Below are 19,322 nucleotides of genomic sequence, written 5' to 3'. Positions count from 1 at the left end.
CATTGTTTTCCTGGACAGATGCTGTTTTTTTTGGGACTCTGAGACACCCTACCATGCGTGAAGCGAGGTCACATGTCACATGACAGAGGGAGTCACAGCTCTCCAAAGAGCAGAGAGCAATGGGGTTGTGAGGAGGGGGGTTTCAGGAAGTTTCCTCAAAAGAGTTTCCCTTTCTTCTTTTTTTTGGAGTTTGCATTACAGTCGTCTTGTATGTGTTACATTGAAAGTTGCAGCACCCTCCTTTTATTTTTTCTCCTTCGTGGCAAAAGTTTCCTTCCTTGCTCTCGCACTGGAGCTTGGCATTCTGAATGTCACAGCTAAAAGCAAATAAACGGAAGTTGTCTGGAAAAGCAGTTGTGGCAGGAAATAGAAAATAAATCTGGATGCATGTTCTCATTATCAGGGCACGTTATCGTCAGAGGGGAGTCTGTGGAGAGAGAGGGACCCGTGCTGGGTCTCTATGTGAGCCGTGAGATAGGGGAAACCAATTTTCACCTCCCCACTCCCAAACGCACGACTTTATTCAGCCCTCGCTAACTCTGCACAACCAGGGCTAAATCATTTCATCTAAATAAGCTAGCCAAATGTTTTACACCTCTGCATATTATTGAGGGGCGATAAGGTGCTGGTTCACTATTCCCTGCAAAGCACGCCTTCTTTTCCCCCTTTTTTTTTTGTTGTCCGCTCCATGGACTTAACAAAGATGAGCATGGCTGTGTAAGCTTCTGTGCATGCCAGGGCTGCAGAGATAGTAAAGTGCAACAACAAAAAAAAGTGAGAGAGTGAGAGTATTTTAAAACCCTGCCATTTCTTATACCCTGGACAATAAAGCAACAGACAAGCCATATTTTATGTTTGCGTTAAATATTCCCAAGTGCGGCACCTCTATGACTGCTTATTCGCGGGCAGATTTATCACAACCCTTATCTGCTCAACTCGCCAGACAAAGGCAAGGCTCACAGCTCACACTGTAGTGTGCTGACGCCTGAGGCAAAAGACAAAGCATACAATCAATACAAATCTGCAGTCCATACATTGAACAGGAGTGGGTTGACACACATCCTTCCAGCAGCAATACATCACAACCTCCTATCTAATTAGCTCCCTGAAGAGCAATACTATATCTCTCATTGTACTCGCCGCCAGAGAACATCATATGCCATCCACGTTAAGTGTCGTCGCTCTTTGTTGTTGCTCTTTGTTGTTGTGATGAAAGGAATCTATTAATGATGTAGTACAGATTTAAGGAAGTATATAATTAGTTGTAACACCAATTAATCAAGGTTCTTCATCCAGTTCACCATGGGGAATCATTTATACTTAATTCTATGATCTGCTGCAGTTCAATCAGAAAGATCAAACTCCCTGTGTTAATTCCTAGACAGCTAAAGCGCCCATCTACAGCCAGAAACCCCCAGTGCTGGAGCGGCTTTGCTAACAGCAGTTAAACATTTTCTGTGTAGAATTGGTTTCATGTTGAGGTTTATGAGTCTGCTATTTAATGCAGACTGGAAAAAAGCCAATGTTAAGCATGTAGCAAAATAATAGTTAGTTAGGAATGTAAATTTGGAAAGAATAGTTGAAAGCAAGCTGGTCATAAACACTATGACATTGTTGAAATGTCCCTTTTTATTTCTATTTTATTTATTAGTCATGGTGTAAATGGATCCAAAATAAGTAAGAATTTACTTGGAACCAACTGTCGACTCCTAAGGGGACTGTTTGTAAATATCGTACGTATCTGTATCTGTAAATGCTTCTAAGTTTAATTTGAATCATATGTCAGAAGAAAACATATGAAAGAAATGCATTAATCAATGTCTTCTGTTAGTATTACATAGCAGTAGTAGTACTCATTGTACTATAGTAATAGTACTACTCAGCGTATGAGAAATTCACGTATCCACACCTTCTACTGTACTTGGTACAAAAAAAATCATCTTAACCGTAATACCTGGACGTTGCCCAACTTTTCCACTGAGCAATCCAACTGGAGTGAGAAGGACTTCAGTGCCTTGCTTAAGGCCACTCCAGTGGTAGTCCAAGGATAGACCGTGACCCCGTTGCCCCCACCTTCAAGTGGATGGGCTTATCGTCCTTGGAACCCCACCGTCTTAGCAGACACAAAAGCACGTTTCCGGGTGAAAATGGAAACAGTTTTGTCTCTCTTTTTCCAAAGTCAAATACTTTTGGGAATGAAATCTGAGTAATCTGTCACCTTCCTTTGATTTTATTGAAAGGGGAAAAAATGAATCACCAGATAGTGGTTAAGGAAGGATGACACAACAGGAAAATGTCCGTAGGACTAGACCACGCTGTCACTAGAGGGAACTTTGACTGCGTCATCAGCGGGCAGAAATAAAAAGAATAATAATGCATGACGTGGACGGAGCTCCTGGGCCCTCTTCTTACTGATCCTGATTTTAATCCAGTGCAATGGCGTCGAACAAATGACTAATTTAGTGAAGTTCCCAACCAACGCTCCAGGTTCAAAAAGCATCTGTCAAATCGTCAGGAGATATGAGAGCGTAGCATATGAGAGCGCGTACAGTGAAGTCAACCAAAAGAAACCGAAGGCGGCTACTCCGTCTGCTTTAACGCAAACGTCACCTCTCAAGACTTCTTCTCGCTCGTTGTGCTGCTCATTCCTGCATTTCTTTCTCAGCTGTTTGTCAACCTGGCATCGGAGTTATCCAACGAATATAACCATGCTCTATTTTCATAGTCTAAGTAAAGGCTTGATGTGTCTTACTCTTACATACTCAGAAATGGAACTCACTGTAATTCCACAAATGTCAAAATATGTCCAAAATGTACTCAAAGATGTTTGTTTACAGTCTTTACGGGTGTTGCTTTGAACATAAATTAAGAATTTTAAGAATAATAATTTAGCGTTGTGACTGGAAGGGGTGAGACACCGCAAAGTGGAAAAGCAAACCCTCTCTTCTTTTATTTGGCGCTCACTCTTTAGAGGTCTCAATGTTGTCTCAGCAGAGTGCAATAATATTCAGAAATGTTTGGAGTTGCAGATTTTATTCTGTTGCAAATAAATCTATGTACAGCAACATTCAAGTGAACAGAAGTGAATGCAGCCAGGTTCATCCGCAATACAATTTTGAGGTACTTTTGAGGTTCTCACTTTTATAATATTTTTGACCTCACTGTATATCAAAGGCAAATAATGTTTTTTCAATCTCTTCGACAATTAATTAGGTCTACAGATTATACTTTCAATACAGAGATCCTGCAAATAATTCATAAGATATGATGCATTGATGAAATTAAACAGTACCCAACGGTTATAAAAGAATTTAGCTTCACCTCCACCCCCTCCAAAGTAAAATGTTACTCACCCATTAATGCATCTGTAATCGCAACATATTCATCGTATTCATTCATCATGTAATGATCTCAGGAGTCACTTCCCACAGAAATATTGATTTTGATCAACAATTGGAATGAAAGACATTTACTTGAAATGGATTCTTTTTAACTTTTTTTTATTTTTGCTTTTACTTCTATCTCCTAAGCAGTGCAGTCGATGTTTGATCACCTGTGGGTCATCAATCAGTCCCCTTTATTGGTTTACTATACATACCGTCGTGTAATGGCGGTGCATAATGAAACGAGGGCTCGCTCTCAGGACGTCGCTGGTGGGAGACCAAGGGCAGAATTAATCTGGTTTCCGTCCAAACAAGGTTAAAAAGGCATGTGACATCATCCCTGTGTGGATAATTGCGGGAGTGGATGTTGCGCTCTGTCATGTGCACTTCATTTCAGGATGACAGAGATGTGCCGCAGAACAATGTGAACATCTGGTTTCTGGAGCTATTCACTTTAAATCTTCTATGGGACTATTGTCTTGTCTGCTATATCTTCTATTTGCCTCCTCGTTGGCAAAACTTATGCTAGATTTTGCCACGGGCGTTTTGATGGAACAAATGCTCTGCACAGAGAGAAAGGACTGACTATTCGTATTCTTTCACTTAGCATATAGAGGTCACATCTGACTCCATCCCTAACTTTGTAAATATAAGCTGTGCCAGAGCAGAAAAAATAACAGGAAATTCAGTACATTCAGTGATAGCGCAGCATTTTTCAAATATCCGTGTTATCTACGGTCTTATATGCCGCCCCACATCCAGCCCACAAAATGTGCAAAGGTGGCCACAAGAGATTGGAAGACATCAACAAAACATTCTGACAGAATTATCAGAAATGCAGCACGCCTCAATTCTCAGAGAATTGTGATTTTATTTCAGGTGAGACATCAGGTTTTGAAACCCAAGTCAGTGAATGCACACAGCTTTTTGTAAGTGACCCGATGGACAAGGTCAAACTCAAAATCCTATATATATATATATATATATATATCTATTTTATTTTTTTTATACTCGCCCTCACTTGAATGAAGACTTAGCTCTGCCTCTGGCTTTCAAATGGAGTGGACAGATTGAGCTGAGTTGGGTCTTCTTTGACGCAATGTGTTGGTGTGGCACTTCCATTCACACACCCCCCCCCTCTCTTTCTCTCCCTCTCTCTGTCTGCAAAAAAACGAAGATTGGACTCGACATTTATTTCTGAAACTGAGGTAGCTGGAGAATAACAAATCCCCCCAGAAATTGTTTTTGCAAAAAAAATAAAGAAATAAGCAACATTGTTTCTCATCTTTCTTTTGCCTAATCTCTCTTAGAATACACATTTTGAGTGTGTGTTAAGGTCTGTTGTTGTGGTGCTGGTGGGTAATGACGATGATGACGATGATGAGGATGACGACGATTGGCTGGAACATTCCAGTTGCTTCTGGCGACACAAAATTGACATTCATTATTTATTCATTTGGACACCAGACGTAATTAAAAGCTGATCGGTTACACTTTTCACTTCTGCTCAACCAATTATAATTTAATCTTAATTGAATTTAGTGTGCAGAAACGTGCAGGAAAGGATTCCTTAATAACTCTGCTGTGAAGAGAATTTTTGGGAGGTCCTTCTTCCGCTCACCTCCCTTACTGAGACAAACGCACGACAGACGTTTCTATGTCATGAAGTTATGTTTGGCGTTATCTTCTTTTAGCTCCAAGCCACGTCAGCTAACAACAGCACGTCACATTTTAGAAATAGTGCTGAACTAACGCAGTGGAGATATCTAGAGGGTGACTGTATAATGAATAATGAGTGACCAAGAAGTATGTAAAAGAACATATGAGTATTTGCGTTTTGTTTTAAGGCAGACCAGATGTGAAGCAGTCCCCAAATGGCTTGAATAGACGAGCCGGTAAAGAGCATTAAAGTCTGAGCATCAGATGTTTGAGAGCAGCTGCTAACCTTGATCCCATTGACATGCAGTATTTAGGTCAGCAAGGCTATGCTCAACATTCAGGAACACATAGACATCGATGGGAGTGAGAGTCTCAAATTCTGCCAAACTAAGCTACCTCTTTAAATTAACTTTGAATTAAAATTCCACTGTGAGGGAATTATTGCGTTGGCGCTGTGTCAGCGACGTTGTGTGTCTCATCTGAAACGTTGAATTCACTGAAACTAAAAAATCTGTTTGCTTCTTAAAATACACAACTTGGCTTTATAATGAGCCACAGCATTTGTTTACGGGGCAAATGCTGGTTGGAGATGGTTCACACATACTGTCTTGACTGAAACATGTCCCAGTTTTATACATACTGTCTAATCACAACATCACAACAGGCAGAACAAACGGACGAATTAAAAACAAGAAAGAAATGATCTCTTTGAAACATTTATTATGAAATTATAAAGGTAGAATAGCACTGTTCAAATAAAGCTTTTTTTTAAAACAGAATGGGAGTTGCAGTGTACTGAATAACTGGCAGAGTTTATTTCAGATGTAATTTCTGTATACCCAGCAATGAAAAAAAGGAGAAAGCACGGCAAATTAATAAATAAAAATAAATAAAAATAAAACAAGTTCATTATTGTTCAAGACAGCACATTAGGCAAGATTACCAGGAGTTCAATTTACATGAAACATCTCATATGTACAAGAAAGATTTACATCGATGAGGGTTACAGTGTTAGTGAGCTATGGGGCCCAGGGGTAAAGCGGTCAATGGCAGTCACATTTAGAGTCAAGTCTGGCTCTTTTCTTGAGCGGGAACAAGGGAGGGAGGGGTTAAGGGAGGGTGGGGGGTGGTGGGGGGGGATGCATTTCGGCTGGCAATGCCATTATGTCCCATCTATTAGTCTAGACACTGGCACACGCTAGTGACTGAGCGGCGGCCTGCGTGTCACCCCCTTCCCCATCTTTTCTACACACATTCCCCTCCCTCTAATGCTAAGGGGAGAGGGGATGGTAACGGGGAGAAAGGTGGGGCTACGTGCTGAACACAAAGCCCCCTCCCTCATCTGTCACGAATGATCAGGACACAAAAGGTGAACACACCCCTTGGTGATTTAGCATTGCATGTAACTGCATTGACCCCGATAAAGCATGGGTGAGAGTAGTGGGCTGGAGACAGGGGGAGATAAGGAGAGGGTGGAGGGACTAAATGAGGGGTGGAGAAGAGAGATGGGTTGTCGGGGTGGGGTTTAGGAGGAGGGGGGCATTCAAACGAAGAAGTAGCATCATAACTTCATCTTTTTATAACATTTTTGGAGACCACAAGTAGTCAAGAAACATTTTCTTCCACCCTCTACTCATTGATTTAAGGTATTTCGGAGAGAATTCACATGAGGTGTTGATAATAAGTGTTTGGAGCTGCAGTTTGTCTTTTTTCTCACTATGCGGTATTGGGAAAAATATACAAAGCTAGTATGTCAACTTGATTGATTGCCTCAGAAAAATGGGAAAGTGTTTTGTGGATTAGCGAAAACATGGAGATGAATTAAGTAATGAAAGCCGCGAGGACTTTGATTTTCGTGCATGTAAAACGTTCATTTCACAAAGCAAACGCCCTGAAAATTGATCAGCAATCAATTTGCGATGAGAAATTGCGTATATGGATGATGAATTTGATATAAATGGGTTGCCAGCCGAAAGTGATGGACAAACAGACCAAGAACGAAAATAATCACATACAGTAGCCTGTCACGCAAGGCCTTTTGATAGATGACAGTTTTTCACATTATCAAAATTGTAATGTTGGAGTTGCAACATTGCAATGATGAAGAAAGGTACATCGTGTACGAAAATGGTTATGACAGAAATGAAAATTAATCAAATAGTAAACAAACAAAAATGTAATTCCTGGTAACTTGCCATCATCTGTGTTTTGGTGACAGCGTCGCCATCAGCGACCGACAACGCCGAATGAAAAAAAGGCTTTAAATAAATAAATATTTTAAAATCAGTGGCACTTCATTTTTGTCAACAGAGGGAAATAAAAACACACAAATGAACTCCATAGTTCAGCCGGTGCCCCGACAGGGAGCTTTGATTTATTTTGTTGTTTTGTGCAGACAAAACTAGATCCCCTTGGGGCAATAATCTACTCCGGTAGCACTCACACCCAATACCTTAGTATAGCCCACAATCCATTTCATTTCCTTTTACCCACCTAGACATAGAAGACATGACAAGTTTTTTTTTTTAAAGAAACACAATGTTCTCTGCAGTAAAGAGCCCTGCAAATCCTCCACTGATGATTTGACGCTTTGATAGGAACTTCACTCACAGCCTCATTGGCTTCGGATCTCCTGATGGCTGCATGTGTTTTGACGATCTGCAACATTTGTCTTAATAAGAGATTGCAGTATCGGATTGCTCGTCTTGCATCTACCGGTAGCTCGCTCGATCACTACGCCACTGTTGACAACAGACCAAGAGATTTTAGAACACTGTGAATTTGCCAAAAACATTTGTTTGATTAATAACACCTTTGTTGTTGTTCATATATGGTGTAAAGCCTTTGTTTATGTGCACACAAGGTGAAAGGTTTTACAACTTGGCGCCCTCACTTTCAAGTAAATTTCAAATCCAGCACAACATCGTCTGTCAAAAGTGTTATGGACGTGTACATTATACGATATCACAAAGGCTGGCTCCTGGAGAAGTGACAGGATAGCTGAGGAGAAGGATGTATGATCACAGTCGGCAACAATCACTAGCCTCTCTCCATCTTCCTCTTTTATGCCGCCAAACTCTGTGTCAGCACAACCCAGCAGATATTGCAACGGACTTTTCCCCTCAGGTGCAACATTGTCATAGGTCATTAATCTTCTCAAACTTCTCCTGCTGCCATCAGCCCCCGTACGTACTACTAATCCCCTTATTAATGTGGCAAATGAACCTGCACAAGAAGGACGACTCCCCCAAGGCTCCATAATTACATTGGCCTGTACAAACTCCTGTTTGCAAAGGATCTCCATTTATTAAATGGACGGCCACGATTACTTCAGGAATACCATTGCTAAAGATTTCTCAGCTCTTTAACTGGGAACTACAGTACATCTAGATGCTAAATTCATTTGAGTGATACAAGTTTTTTTCCATTTTTCTGGTAATGCAATAACATGCAAATTGGACACAGAGAGAAAAGAATTTACAGAACTATTCGGATTAAGTCAAACTAAAATGCTGGCTGATGTTTTCATATGTGGTGTAACTACAGCAAAGCTACTACGTCCTCGGAGCTAAGGCACTACTTCTGCTACAGAAGAGCACATCAGAGCAGGGTGGGCTTGCAGACTTCCTTTTAGTGCTCGCATTTTCTTCGCCGTGCAAGAAAAAGAAGCTAATAACCCACAGCAATTAAGGCTTTTTGCACAGAGGTGTTCAGGCCACACGGTCGCAAAACTAAAAGCCCCCATGTAATGGTCGTAATTGTGCATCCTGGCATGTGATGCGCATCACCATAGCAAAGTGAATGGAAAAAAATGGACGCTTCTCGTATATATCTGTTAGAGGGTTAGTCTAATGCATATGGACTCTCTCACCTGACGCACACCAAACAGCCTTGAATCCACATTCACCGTGTGATTGCTTTTAAGGTTAGCAGTGACAAGCGAAAGCTTAAATTATGGATCGTAATCGATTCAGCACTTGTCCCACACCACCATCTCCGTGTCTGCTTTCAAATCCTGCACCCTCAGTGAAACCATGTTGATGTGTCCATAACACGGGCCTTGGGATCTGATGCACAGTACACGGCTGATGGGCTCGTGTTCTGTCATCTCCCCCCAAGACTGCTGAAAGGGGGACAGTGAGACTGATGGTGAAACGCCGGTGATTGTACTTTGCTTTCTTAGATGCTCATGAAACTAGGACAGTGTTTTCATGCTTTTTTCCCCTCAGTGTTGTTTACACTAATTTAGGTCCCTCGGGGGGGTAAATAATAAGTGGGGGGAAAGAAAAAGAGAAAGGCAGGGATTGCTTCTTTTGCTATCAGCTAGGTTTTGGGGTCTCTATGAAGCTGATTCCACTTGGCACTCGTCTGTGATGACACTGTTGGTAGACGTCTGCTGTTTCCATACACAAGGTTCTGTATTCTCTGAGAGGAAGACTCCACGGAAACCTGCCACCATCCTCACCCTCTTCTCTTGAAGGTTTGCGTTCACTTAATTGCCAATTTTGTGCCAACGTCTGGCTGATTGATGGTGGTTTGTCACTTGTAAAGCAACAATGAATGCAAAATGTCATCATGTTATCGTACCTCGGTGATGCCTTATTCAAAGTAGAACCTTACTGAACTCATTTTAAAATGCAAAGCATTAAATCACATTTTAAGTCTAAAAAATGAATGGTTATACATTTAGATGATATTGGCATTTTTTATCATCTATATATTTATTATAAATCTTTAATAATGCAGTTTTTATCTTTTTCCAAAGCACTGTCAGCAAATCACTATCATATCATAAGATATTACCTTTTGGATATACTGACTGTTCAAAGAATCCCTCAAAAGTAATTGGTATTTTTGGCTTTACGTTTCTTTTTTTCTCAAATCATAGCTCATCTCTTGAAGTAAAATTCTAAAATAGGACTTTAACACACTAGATGAATGTCTACTTATCAATACTTGTGAAATAGACATGACATGCGGATGTCAATACAAATTGTTGCATTGTGCAAAACATTCAAAATATGGATGTAGCAATGACATTGATAACATACCCTGCTTTATCCAGTAAGACGTGTCAGCGCAGTCATTTTACCACAATCAATAACTGCCATTTAAGCTCAAATCTGAAGTGGGCTCATATAAGTGAGAAGCTGTGGAATAATTATGACTGAGAACCAAACAGATTGTATTCATTTACAACTCTCCAAGGAAGGATATCAGCAAATAGTGGAAAAGTAGAAAATAACTTTTCCTTCTATTATTAACAAAGTGAAGATGAGAAAGTGTGCCCTTGCGTGCAGTCAAATATCTATCAGTGCATATTCATTTGAGTAATCCATGAGTACTCCTAAAGGGAGGCCTCTCTCTGTTCCTCAGGACTTTTATTGCAAGTGGGTTATGTCTGGATCTAAATAATATAGTTTGATGAATAAATGAATAGAGACTTGGTTATTATTTGTGATTGGCATGATTAGATGCTAACGCTTATGTGAGGCTTATGCTAAGATCTAAAAATAGGGGGGGGGGGAGGCAAAGGGGATTGGCAACTGAACCGCTTTGTGTCAATTCGGAGTGAAAAGAAAGAAGATTAAAACTGACAAACGTGAGGCCGATATCAACCGTCCACTTCCTGAACAATTCCACCTGTGCTGTACAAAACTCCACCTAAATGTGTGGCTCAAAGTATGCATGTCAGAGCAACGTCACTGAGTCATTTACATCATCAGTGGCCGCTATACAGAGCACGCCGGCTCGGTTCGTGTGTTTGTTGGACGCATTTGTCAGAATTATTGATGCCAATAAATCTTGTGTGGTATTGTGGGATGACAGAGCAGATCAATGAAGTTGTGCTTACAGTATAGTGTCATATCTCATGTGTCCCCCTCTAGGCTTGAACACCCCCACCGCCACCCGTTTCATCACCTCGTCTCTCTCACACATCAGCAACCACAAAACGTGCACGCACACACACACAGACACACACACCAGCGTTGCCTGGCAAATGACGCTACACTGAATGCCTCTTTTGACTGCTACCTCTCGCACAGAAACACATTAAACGCAACCCCAGATGCAGTGACCCGGAGGTATGCAGCGATGGCAGCCACACAGTGTCGCCCCTGTAATCTCAACCTCTCTCTCTCTCCTTCTCTGTCTCTCTCTCTCCGGATTGATCTAATCACTCGGATCTCTCTGACTGCCATTATCCATCTTCCCTGTGCACCCTCAACATCATTAGTCGGGAGTATTTCACTAAGAACACCAACGTAGGTTTCACTCCTTTCTCCTCCTCCCTTGGATTGAGAAGTCCACTGCAGCTTGGCGTGTTGCCAGCCTGTGCCGCGCGGCTCAACACTGCCCCCCGAAGGTTCAGTACCACGTCAAGCCTGACCCACTGACAACATTCCACCTCCCTTTTCTCTCTATGCCGCTTGCCCCCCCTTCTCCCCTGTATTTGTCCACGTGTGTTCCAACTGTGTGTTGTGAAGTAGGGCTTTATTAGCAGAAAAATTAATAAGGCTTTCGTAAAAAAAGCAGCATGGATTACGTCAAAATTTTAGGCTCATTATTGGTTAATCCTTTTTGAATTGGATGCGTATCAAGTTCCACACAAGCTTCAGTCAGTCCGCTAGTGTGCTTTGAGAGGAGGCATTTCATTTGAGTTTAGATTATGTGGCAAAGCCTGTAGTGACAATAGTACTGCAGCAGGCTAATTATTGACTCTAGTTATTGCTGCAGGTGTGGAAAAGGTTACATCTTGTGATATAATAAGACACGTCAAAACAAATAAGAAAATAATAATAAATTATAATAACAAAACATGAATACACTCAGAGTTGTATGAGGAGATGAAAAGCTAATTTTTGGGTAGAATGTGTGCGGCGGTCATACCTGATGGAAATAGTAACCGGAGTAGATATAGGCAAGAAAAAAATGTTTCTTTCACAATGAACATTGAGTCACAATTAATGTGGTGTTGGTACATTTTATCATTGATCTAACCCGTGTGCTGAATAGACGAAATAAGGCAAATCCCTCACCCACTTGCATTTTTGTTAAATATGAGTTAAATATATATTAATGACAAAACATCAGTCAATAATTTTCCCCCAGAAATTAAGCAATCAAGAAAATTAGCAATTTGACTCACTTTTTTCCTTTTTTTAAGTTTGATAACTAGTGGAACTCTCTGAAATCGTTTGTCTCCTGCACTCTTTTATGTGGCTTCACGGTAACTTAGAGAGAGGGTCTAATCTAGACTGGCACTTTAGCACTGTGGAACAGGGCAGTTATAGGCAGTACTTATAGACCAGTAAAAGTGCTCTTTTACCTGCTGTCTGGTGTGCATGGGCCCCTTCGTCTTGAACCCTCCTTGGGAACTGCACTCTGAGGCACTGAAGTGGTCGGAGCTCGTGGAGGACCTCTTGGAAAGGGTGTCACAGCCTCCGACAAATGTGTTATCCAATGGGAGCTCCTGAATCACATGGTGCTTCTTCACGGAGACCGGCGTGTCGGCCTTGAGGTGGAAGGCCGACTGTGGCGAGGCGGACTTGTAGTGCCGGGCCAGGTCGGGGCTGCCGGGTTTGAAGGTCGTGGTAGGCGTGGCATTCCAGTCGAAGCGTCCAATCCCTTGCTCCTCCAGCTCGGTGGGCAGACTGATGGTTCCGTTAATTGGCTCGTGGGCAGGGTCGTCAGGTTTGTTCCCTTCGATGGTGACAAAGTTGAGCAGGGAGCTTTTCGGGGACTTCCTTTTCTTTCGCTTCTTCTTCTTGTTCTGCTTGTTCTCTGTGTTGGGTGACATCCACTCAGCCCCTTGCTTTTTCCTCTGCGCAGCCTTGAACCTGGAGGCGTGGCGGCAGCGCAGAAGCACGGTGACAAATATGACAATAATCACCACCAAGGCGCCGGTGACAAAGGCTATCATTATGGTTAAATAGTCGCCGCTTTGATAGGTTTCACCGCTTTCGCCGATGTTTCGGTCAATCGGGGTCTCCATGGTGCGCCGGATCAGATCGTAGATGAGCGTTGAGTTGCTCACGGTGTCATTGACGTAGAGGAATACCAGCACAAGCGTGTGCAGGGATCTGGGATATCCCAAGTCACTGATATTGACCACTAATCTGTGTAAGCCTATGTCAGTCACAGTTGGTTTCTCCTCCAGAGTAATATTCCCGGTGACAGGGTCAATTCTGAACAGGCCTTTGTTGTTCCCGCTGACGATAGTGTATTTGAGCTCCGCATTCATTCCAGTGTCACCGTCCACAGCAAACACCTCCGCTACCACCGAACCCGGGATGGAGGAAAGCGGGACGAGCTTGAAGGACGTGTTGGAGGGGGGGTAGATGACGATGGGGGTGTTGTCATTCACGTCGATGACATTGATGGTAACCTTGGCCGCCGAGGAGCAAGGGGGCCTGCCACTGTCCACGGCCCTGACATCGAAAGTGTAGGAGCTCTGCTGCTCCCTATCAAATGACACGTTGGATTTGATCACTCCAGAGTAGGGGTCCAGAATAAAGTTCTCGTTGTCATTCAGGATGGACAGAGAAACTGCAGCATTTTCTCCGGCATCTGAATCGGTGACGGTTATCACTCCCACTGTACTGTATTTAGGAAGATTCTCAGACACAAAGAACTGAAAGTGGTTGTGTGTGAACTTGGGGTTGTTATCATTTTCATCCAGCACGGTTACAATTACCGCCGCCTGTGTTTGCAGCGGGGGCGTCCCGTTGTCCCTCGCCGTGATAGTGAAGAGAAACCTGTCCTGATCCTCACGGTCAAAAACCCTGGAAGCGGTCAGCACCCCCGTTTTGCGGTCGAGATCGAAGAATGATGCATTTGGGCCCAGCTGATAAACTATCTCTGCATTCTTTCCGCTGTCCTCATCCGTGGCGCTCAGAGTCGTGAGGAACAGGTCGCGCTTGTTGTTTTCCATGACGGCCAGCTCGATGACTGGCTGAGTGAAAATCGGCTGGTTGTCATTCTCATCCTCCAGCCTCACTCTTACCAAGGCAGTCTGATTCAAGCTTGGTTTCCCAGAGTCAGAAGCCACGATTTTAAAGTTGTATTCCTTTGTCCCCTCGTAGTCGAGCAGCGCAGAGGTCTCCAGCAGATACTGGTTGTCGTACACGGCCTTGAGATGAAAAGGTACATCCTTCTCTATGAAGCATATGACCTTGCCGTTGATGTCTGTGTCTTTGTCTGACACGGTGATGAGAGCTATCTTGGTATTGATGGGATCCTTCTCCGAGAGGAAAACAGTGCCATTAATGGGGCTGATTATGTATCGCAGGTCTATATTAGGCGGATTGTCATTAACATCAGTCACATTTATGGTAACAGTAGCTCTTGCAGGACTGGAGCTGCCATCACTGGCTAAGACAGAGAGCTTATGGATAGCAGTCTCCTCTCTGTCCAGCAGCCTCTGCACTGTAATTAGGCCAGATGTTGTGTTTAATGCAAAGAGTCTTTTTGTAGCAGGAGACACCTGAGTCCCAAACACATAGCGTATCTCTGCATTCGCGCCTATGTCTGCATCTGTGGCCAGAAGCTGCACGACAGACGTGCCAATGGGGGAGTTCTCCGGGATATGCACATCTATCTGACCCTCTTTAAACACCGGCCGGTTATCATTTACATCCGTCACAGTAACTTGCAGAATGGCAGTGCTGGATTTCTGTGGACTGCCCCCGTCCTCCACTTTGATCTTCATCACATATGTATCCTTCTGCTCTCTGTCCAGATTCTGCTGCACAATAAGCTGAGGCCACTTCTCGCCCTCAGGCGTTTCGACTATGTCTAAGCCAAAGGCACTTTGCCCGTTGATCAGCTCGTATTTGTGGACGCTGTTCGGGCCAGTGTCTGGGTCAGTGGCAGAAGGAATAGCAAACCGGCTGTTAATGAGCGTGTTTTCAGGGATGGAGATGTTGATCACAGGGGACGGGAACATGGGGGCATTATCATTTGTGTCTTTGACAATTATTTTGATCTTAATCAGCCTGAAATAGTCATTAGGGAGGATGACCACTTCAATTTCAAAGGAGCACTCGCTGTCCTCAAACGAGGGACCGGGGCACAACTTCTCCCTGTCGATTCGGTTTGATGTTGTGAATATCTCGCCCGTGCTGCTCAGAACGCGCACCAGTGGGTTATCTCCCGCTTTGGAGACGAGCCGGTACACAAGATTAGCACTTGCTCCAGTGGCAGCGTTTGTGTGTGGTATGTTTAGGTCTTTTGGTATGTTTCCAATCAGGACGTTTTCTTGCAACTCCTCTCTGATGGGGTAGATTAGCTCCTGGGCTATTGAAGGATCTAGCCACAGGCAGGCAAGCAGTGCGCCCAACAGGTAATAGTCTTTTAAATCCATGACAGCTTGAATGTGTTGCCAGCCTTCACAGCGCGAAAGGTGTCTTTCTATGCGACGACGTTACAGGCAGAGACTCCTCGCATGTGATGGTAGGAACCTTCCACAGACAAACCTACAAAAAACACGACAGAGTTTCCCTTCAGTGAAATAACTTTGCCATGCACAGTCAGAACATTTAACGGTACCACCCGTCTCAGTTAGTGGTTTTTGTCTACTTTATCTTTCATTTGTGTTGCACAATTCCCTATAAAATCTTCTCACACGCCTTTATCCACGATTTATAAGAGGAAAAAAACAACAATAACGCTGCAGCACCCATTTAATCAGCCATGCATGTCTGTTGCTCCCCTAAGAAATCTCCCACACTATAAAGCCACTAAGAATTTTCGGCGTCTCAAACCAACCATGGTCAAAAATTAAAATTAAAAAAAAAAAAACTTCACAATAAATTCCCAAGTCGTATTAATTTTACGCTTGGATTGCCGATTAAAGAGCTTTAGCTGTGTGTGTGTGTGTGGGGTGGGTGGGGGGGGGGGGGTCCTAAGCGAATGGTTGCGCATGAATGAAGCCTTCAAAATGAGCTCAGACCGAATTTGAATTCTTAGTGGCTAACTCAGACCTTATTCTCATTGTACATACCCAAATCCGTTACAGCGCGGGATAAAAACTGGAGTGTGTCAGCTCATAGTCTTCACGTCCAGGGTGGCTGAGACTTTAATCAGGTAAAGATATCCTTCTCAGTCAGATAAAGCGCCGGGTCCAGGCAAGAAGAAACGGAGGGGGGTATATATATATATATGTCTATTCGCCCCGCAGTAGTAATGAAGACTCAAAAACAGGTTACGGGTAAAAGCAGCTGCTCGCACAAACTGGGATGAAAAAGAAGCTGCATATGTCGCAGTTCCGTTCCCCCCATTTAACTTGAGGAAAGGACAGTACCTAATTGTGCGCCCTGCGGTGGATGCGTCGGTCTCCAGCAGACCCGGCCGGGTGGATCACTGGCTGTTGGTATCTGCCGTTAGAACCGGTCGCCCCCCTCCAAAAAAAAAGCAGTTCTCATCTCCCCAAGTACGTCCCGAGGAAACAGACGGGTGTCTATTTTGCTTCTTTTTCTTGTGTTCTCAGCCCCCGGGGCTACCTGGCCAGGTGAAGGAGCCAGCAAGGTGAACACGAGAGGAGACACCGTCGTCCCGTCATGTTTCAAGTTCATCAGCCGGCAGAGACACAGGGTTAAAAAGAGATCGCGAAGGAGAAAAAAGAAGAGGAAATAAGAGAGATAGAGAGATCTCAGAGTCGATGCCGTTTGGAAGTGCTAACCTGAATCGAAAGGCTGTTCGGTGTGACACCGACGCGCAGCGTGTGTGTGCCGTTTATCCGTGCACTCTCGCTCCCGGAGCAGAATATCTTGCACTAACTCCGTGTAAACCCATAGGAGGGGTGGTGAAGTACACCACCACAACGACGCCTCCCCCCCCCCTCCGCCGAACCTCGTGATTGGACACCGCCCCTCTCTTTCTGTGGCGTCGACGGCCCGAGCGGCCACGGGATTGGCCCGAAGTCACGTCACTCAATGCGCACCGGAGGGCTGTCCGCGGTGAGATGCTCCGTGGAGATGCTGCAGGCTGCGGAGACGCGTAAAAAAAGAAGGGGGGACGATGATGATGATGCCGATGAGGATGATGAAGCTGCCAGTGCTGCTGCTGATAACGTAGTAAAAAAAGAGTACTTGTCCTCTAGCTTTTACGCTGTTGACGATGATGGAAAAAGGCACAGAGTCACTGGCTCTTGAGGGACACAGCAGCCAACCTGTTAGGCTGTTGTCAGGTAGGCTCCACTAATTGGGGTGGACACACACGCGCACTCACCCAAAAAAACACACACACACACACTGACTGAGGCAAATAAAACGCTGAGAATAGACCCAGGCGCATGGGCTCAGTTTACTCCCCCTTTGAGGCTATCTGCCCTCCAGACACAGATTCCGTGGTCCACGCGTGTTTGCGGGCGGCGCGTATGATCGCCACCATCATGTGTCCGTGAGAAACAACCTTGAGAGTGTACCCATTCATCCAAGCCTCCACAAAGGCGCGCGTGGTGCGACCTCGTTGCAGAATGAAGTGAACAGCGTGTCTTTATTTTGATCTCTTGTTTTTTTTTAAGTTTTGCTATCTCTCGCAAAGGATCCGTGGCGATCTGAGGAGGCTGGGATGTGACTTTGAAAATTGCCCGTCACCCCAGACGGTCGTTGCGAGCTAGTTCCAGAGCAACAAGAGGTGGCTAAACTGTGTAACTGAGCCGACACACACACACACACACACACACACACACACACACACAGACACACACACACACACGCGGGTGCGTCAGAGGTGGAACCGTGCAGCTGGAAAGTAGCATATTTAGTAACACGGAAATCAGAGTCAGCTGTCCACATCCTGCCCTCCTTTAATGCACACTGCCATCATCTTCATTTCAATGCAGCAGATAACCTCAACTTCATCCGCGGCTCTCTCCCTGTGACGCTGCTGCTGCTGCTGCTGCTCTGGCTGAGAAAGACAAGCTGTTGAGCTCCAAAAAGACTTAGTAGCCTGCCATGGTGAACACTGCCATCTTGAGGTGCTCTGACACCAATGCCTGGGACCGCCATGCGAGCTTTGCAGCTGTTAGGAACCAACTGACTAAACATTAATGAGGCAACACTTAGCGCACATGCTTTCTGACAAACCGTGGCGGCAGAATAAAGGGTGCAGCAAGTGACCGGGTAAGAAGCAAAGTGTGAACGAAGGGACAGCTGAGGTGAGAACTCGCCCGGCGCTGGGCGTGATGCAAAGGACATGGGACCCACACTGTTGAGGTGAGAAGCGGGCTGCCGATGTCTCCTGAGAGGCCAGGCTGACTGCCTGGTCAGCAGTACATTAGCACAACCGACCTGATGGCCTGACCTTTCCGCCTCTGGATGCAGCCGTCAGTGTCCTTCGCTCCGGAGAGAAAGGAGCGATCTCTCACTTGAGTGTGACGGGGGAAAGGTGACAACGTAACCGTCTGCGGAGGTGGAGTGCGGTCATGCTCGGCCGGCCAGCTGGAGTCATTACAAACTCATTGCTATAGCTTTAGCTCCCTGGCCTGGAGCGTGTTGCTGCGAAACGAGGACTCCGTTTTGATTTAACAGGACTTTCCAACATTGCCAAGTTTCGGAGGTGTTTGTGTGGGTTAGCACTGGGCCCATTACACAGTTGTTGGGATCATTTCTCACTTTGAAAGTCACAACCCACCAACATACTATAAAGTATAAGACACTGCCTTTGATAACCAAATCTTCCAAATCCCCTCGATAGATGTAATATGGTAATTCTGTGTCAAAATATCATTGATGGGAACTCAAAGATGATTTGATCTTCACAAACTTGTGTTGTTATTGGTTCCTTCTGTGATTGTGTCACGTGATCTTGACACCAGAAGGGGCTTAAATTTGCAAGCGCAGCGGCTCCCAAATCTCCTTATTTAGTCTGTTTTGAACTGGCTGAAGCTAATTTTTCTGCCAGTCAAGTTCCTGACCATTGCTGAATAATAATATGATGAGTAGTATGCTAAAATATGCTCTAGGTCTTTTGGTGTTCCTCCTAGATTCTCATATTGAAGAGAGGGCCGGAAGGGTCCAATACTAAGGCCTTATGATTCCCCATATACAGGTGCAGTCAATCACTCTAGTCACCTTGATTCTCACACTGACTTATTGACTACTTCATGCCGTTGAAATGGCCTCATGAATATGACAAGCAACAAATGTTTATTTTCCGTGTCTGATAGAGTACAAGGTCAAACAGGTAATTTACACGTTTACTAACTTTGATCAAGTCTGAGGAGCTGGTGCTGGAAAAGGGAATCCGTTCTTGTCGTGACTTCAGCGTTGATAT

General features: G+C 44.3%; 1 protein-coding gene across 5 annotated transcripts in view; it reads right to left on the bottom strand.

Moving 5' to 3' along the window:
- LOC119226434 (protocadherin-9) overlaps positions 1-16,857 on the bottom strand; it is a 159,529-nt gene extending 142,672 nt beyond the window's left edge. For 2 of the 5 annotated variants that reach the window (XM_037484440.2, XM_037484450.2), the window contains exons 1-2: positions 16,048-16,856; positions 12,373-15,520 (exon numbers count right to left, since the gene is read on the bottom strand). In XM_037484440.2, the coding sequence (XP_037340337.2) occupies positions 12,373-15,408 (3,036 nt within the window). In that variant the 5' untranslated portion in view covers positions 15,409-15,520; positions 16,048-16,856. Of the gene's footprint in view, positions 1-12,372; positions 15,521-16,047 lie in introns of all 5 variants that reach the window. The other 3 variants (XM_037484416.2, XM_037484432.2, XM_037484423.2) reach the window with 3 other exon arrangements.
- Between the last annotated feature and the right edge of the window lie 2,465 nt (positions 16,858-19,322).

This window comes from Pungitius pungitius, chromosome 4 (genome assembly GCF_949316345.1).
Source record: "Pungitius pungitius chromosome 4, fPunPun2.1, whole genome shotgun sequence".
NCBI lineage: Eukaryota > Metazoa > Chordata > Actinopteri > Perciformes > Gasterosteidae > Pungitius > Pungitius pungitius.
Note: the sequence above shows the minus strand (reverse complement) of the source record. Positions and strands in the feature narration are given on the sequence as shown.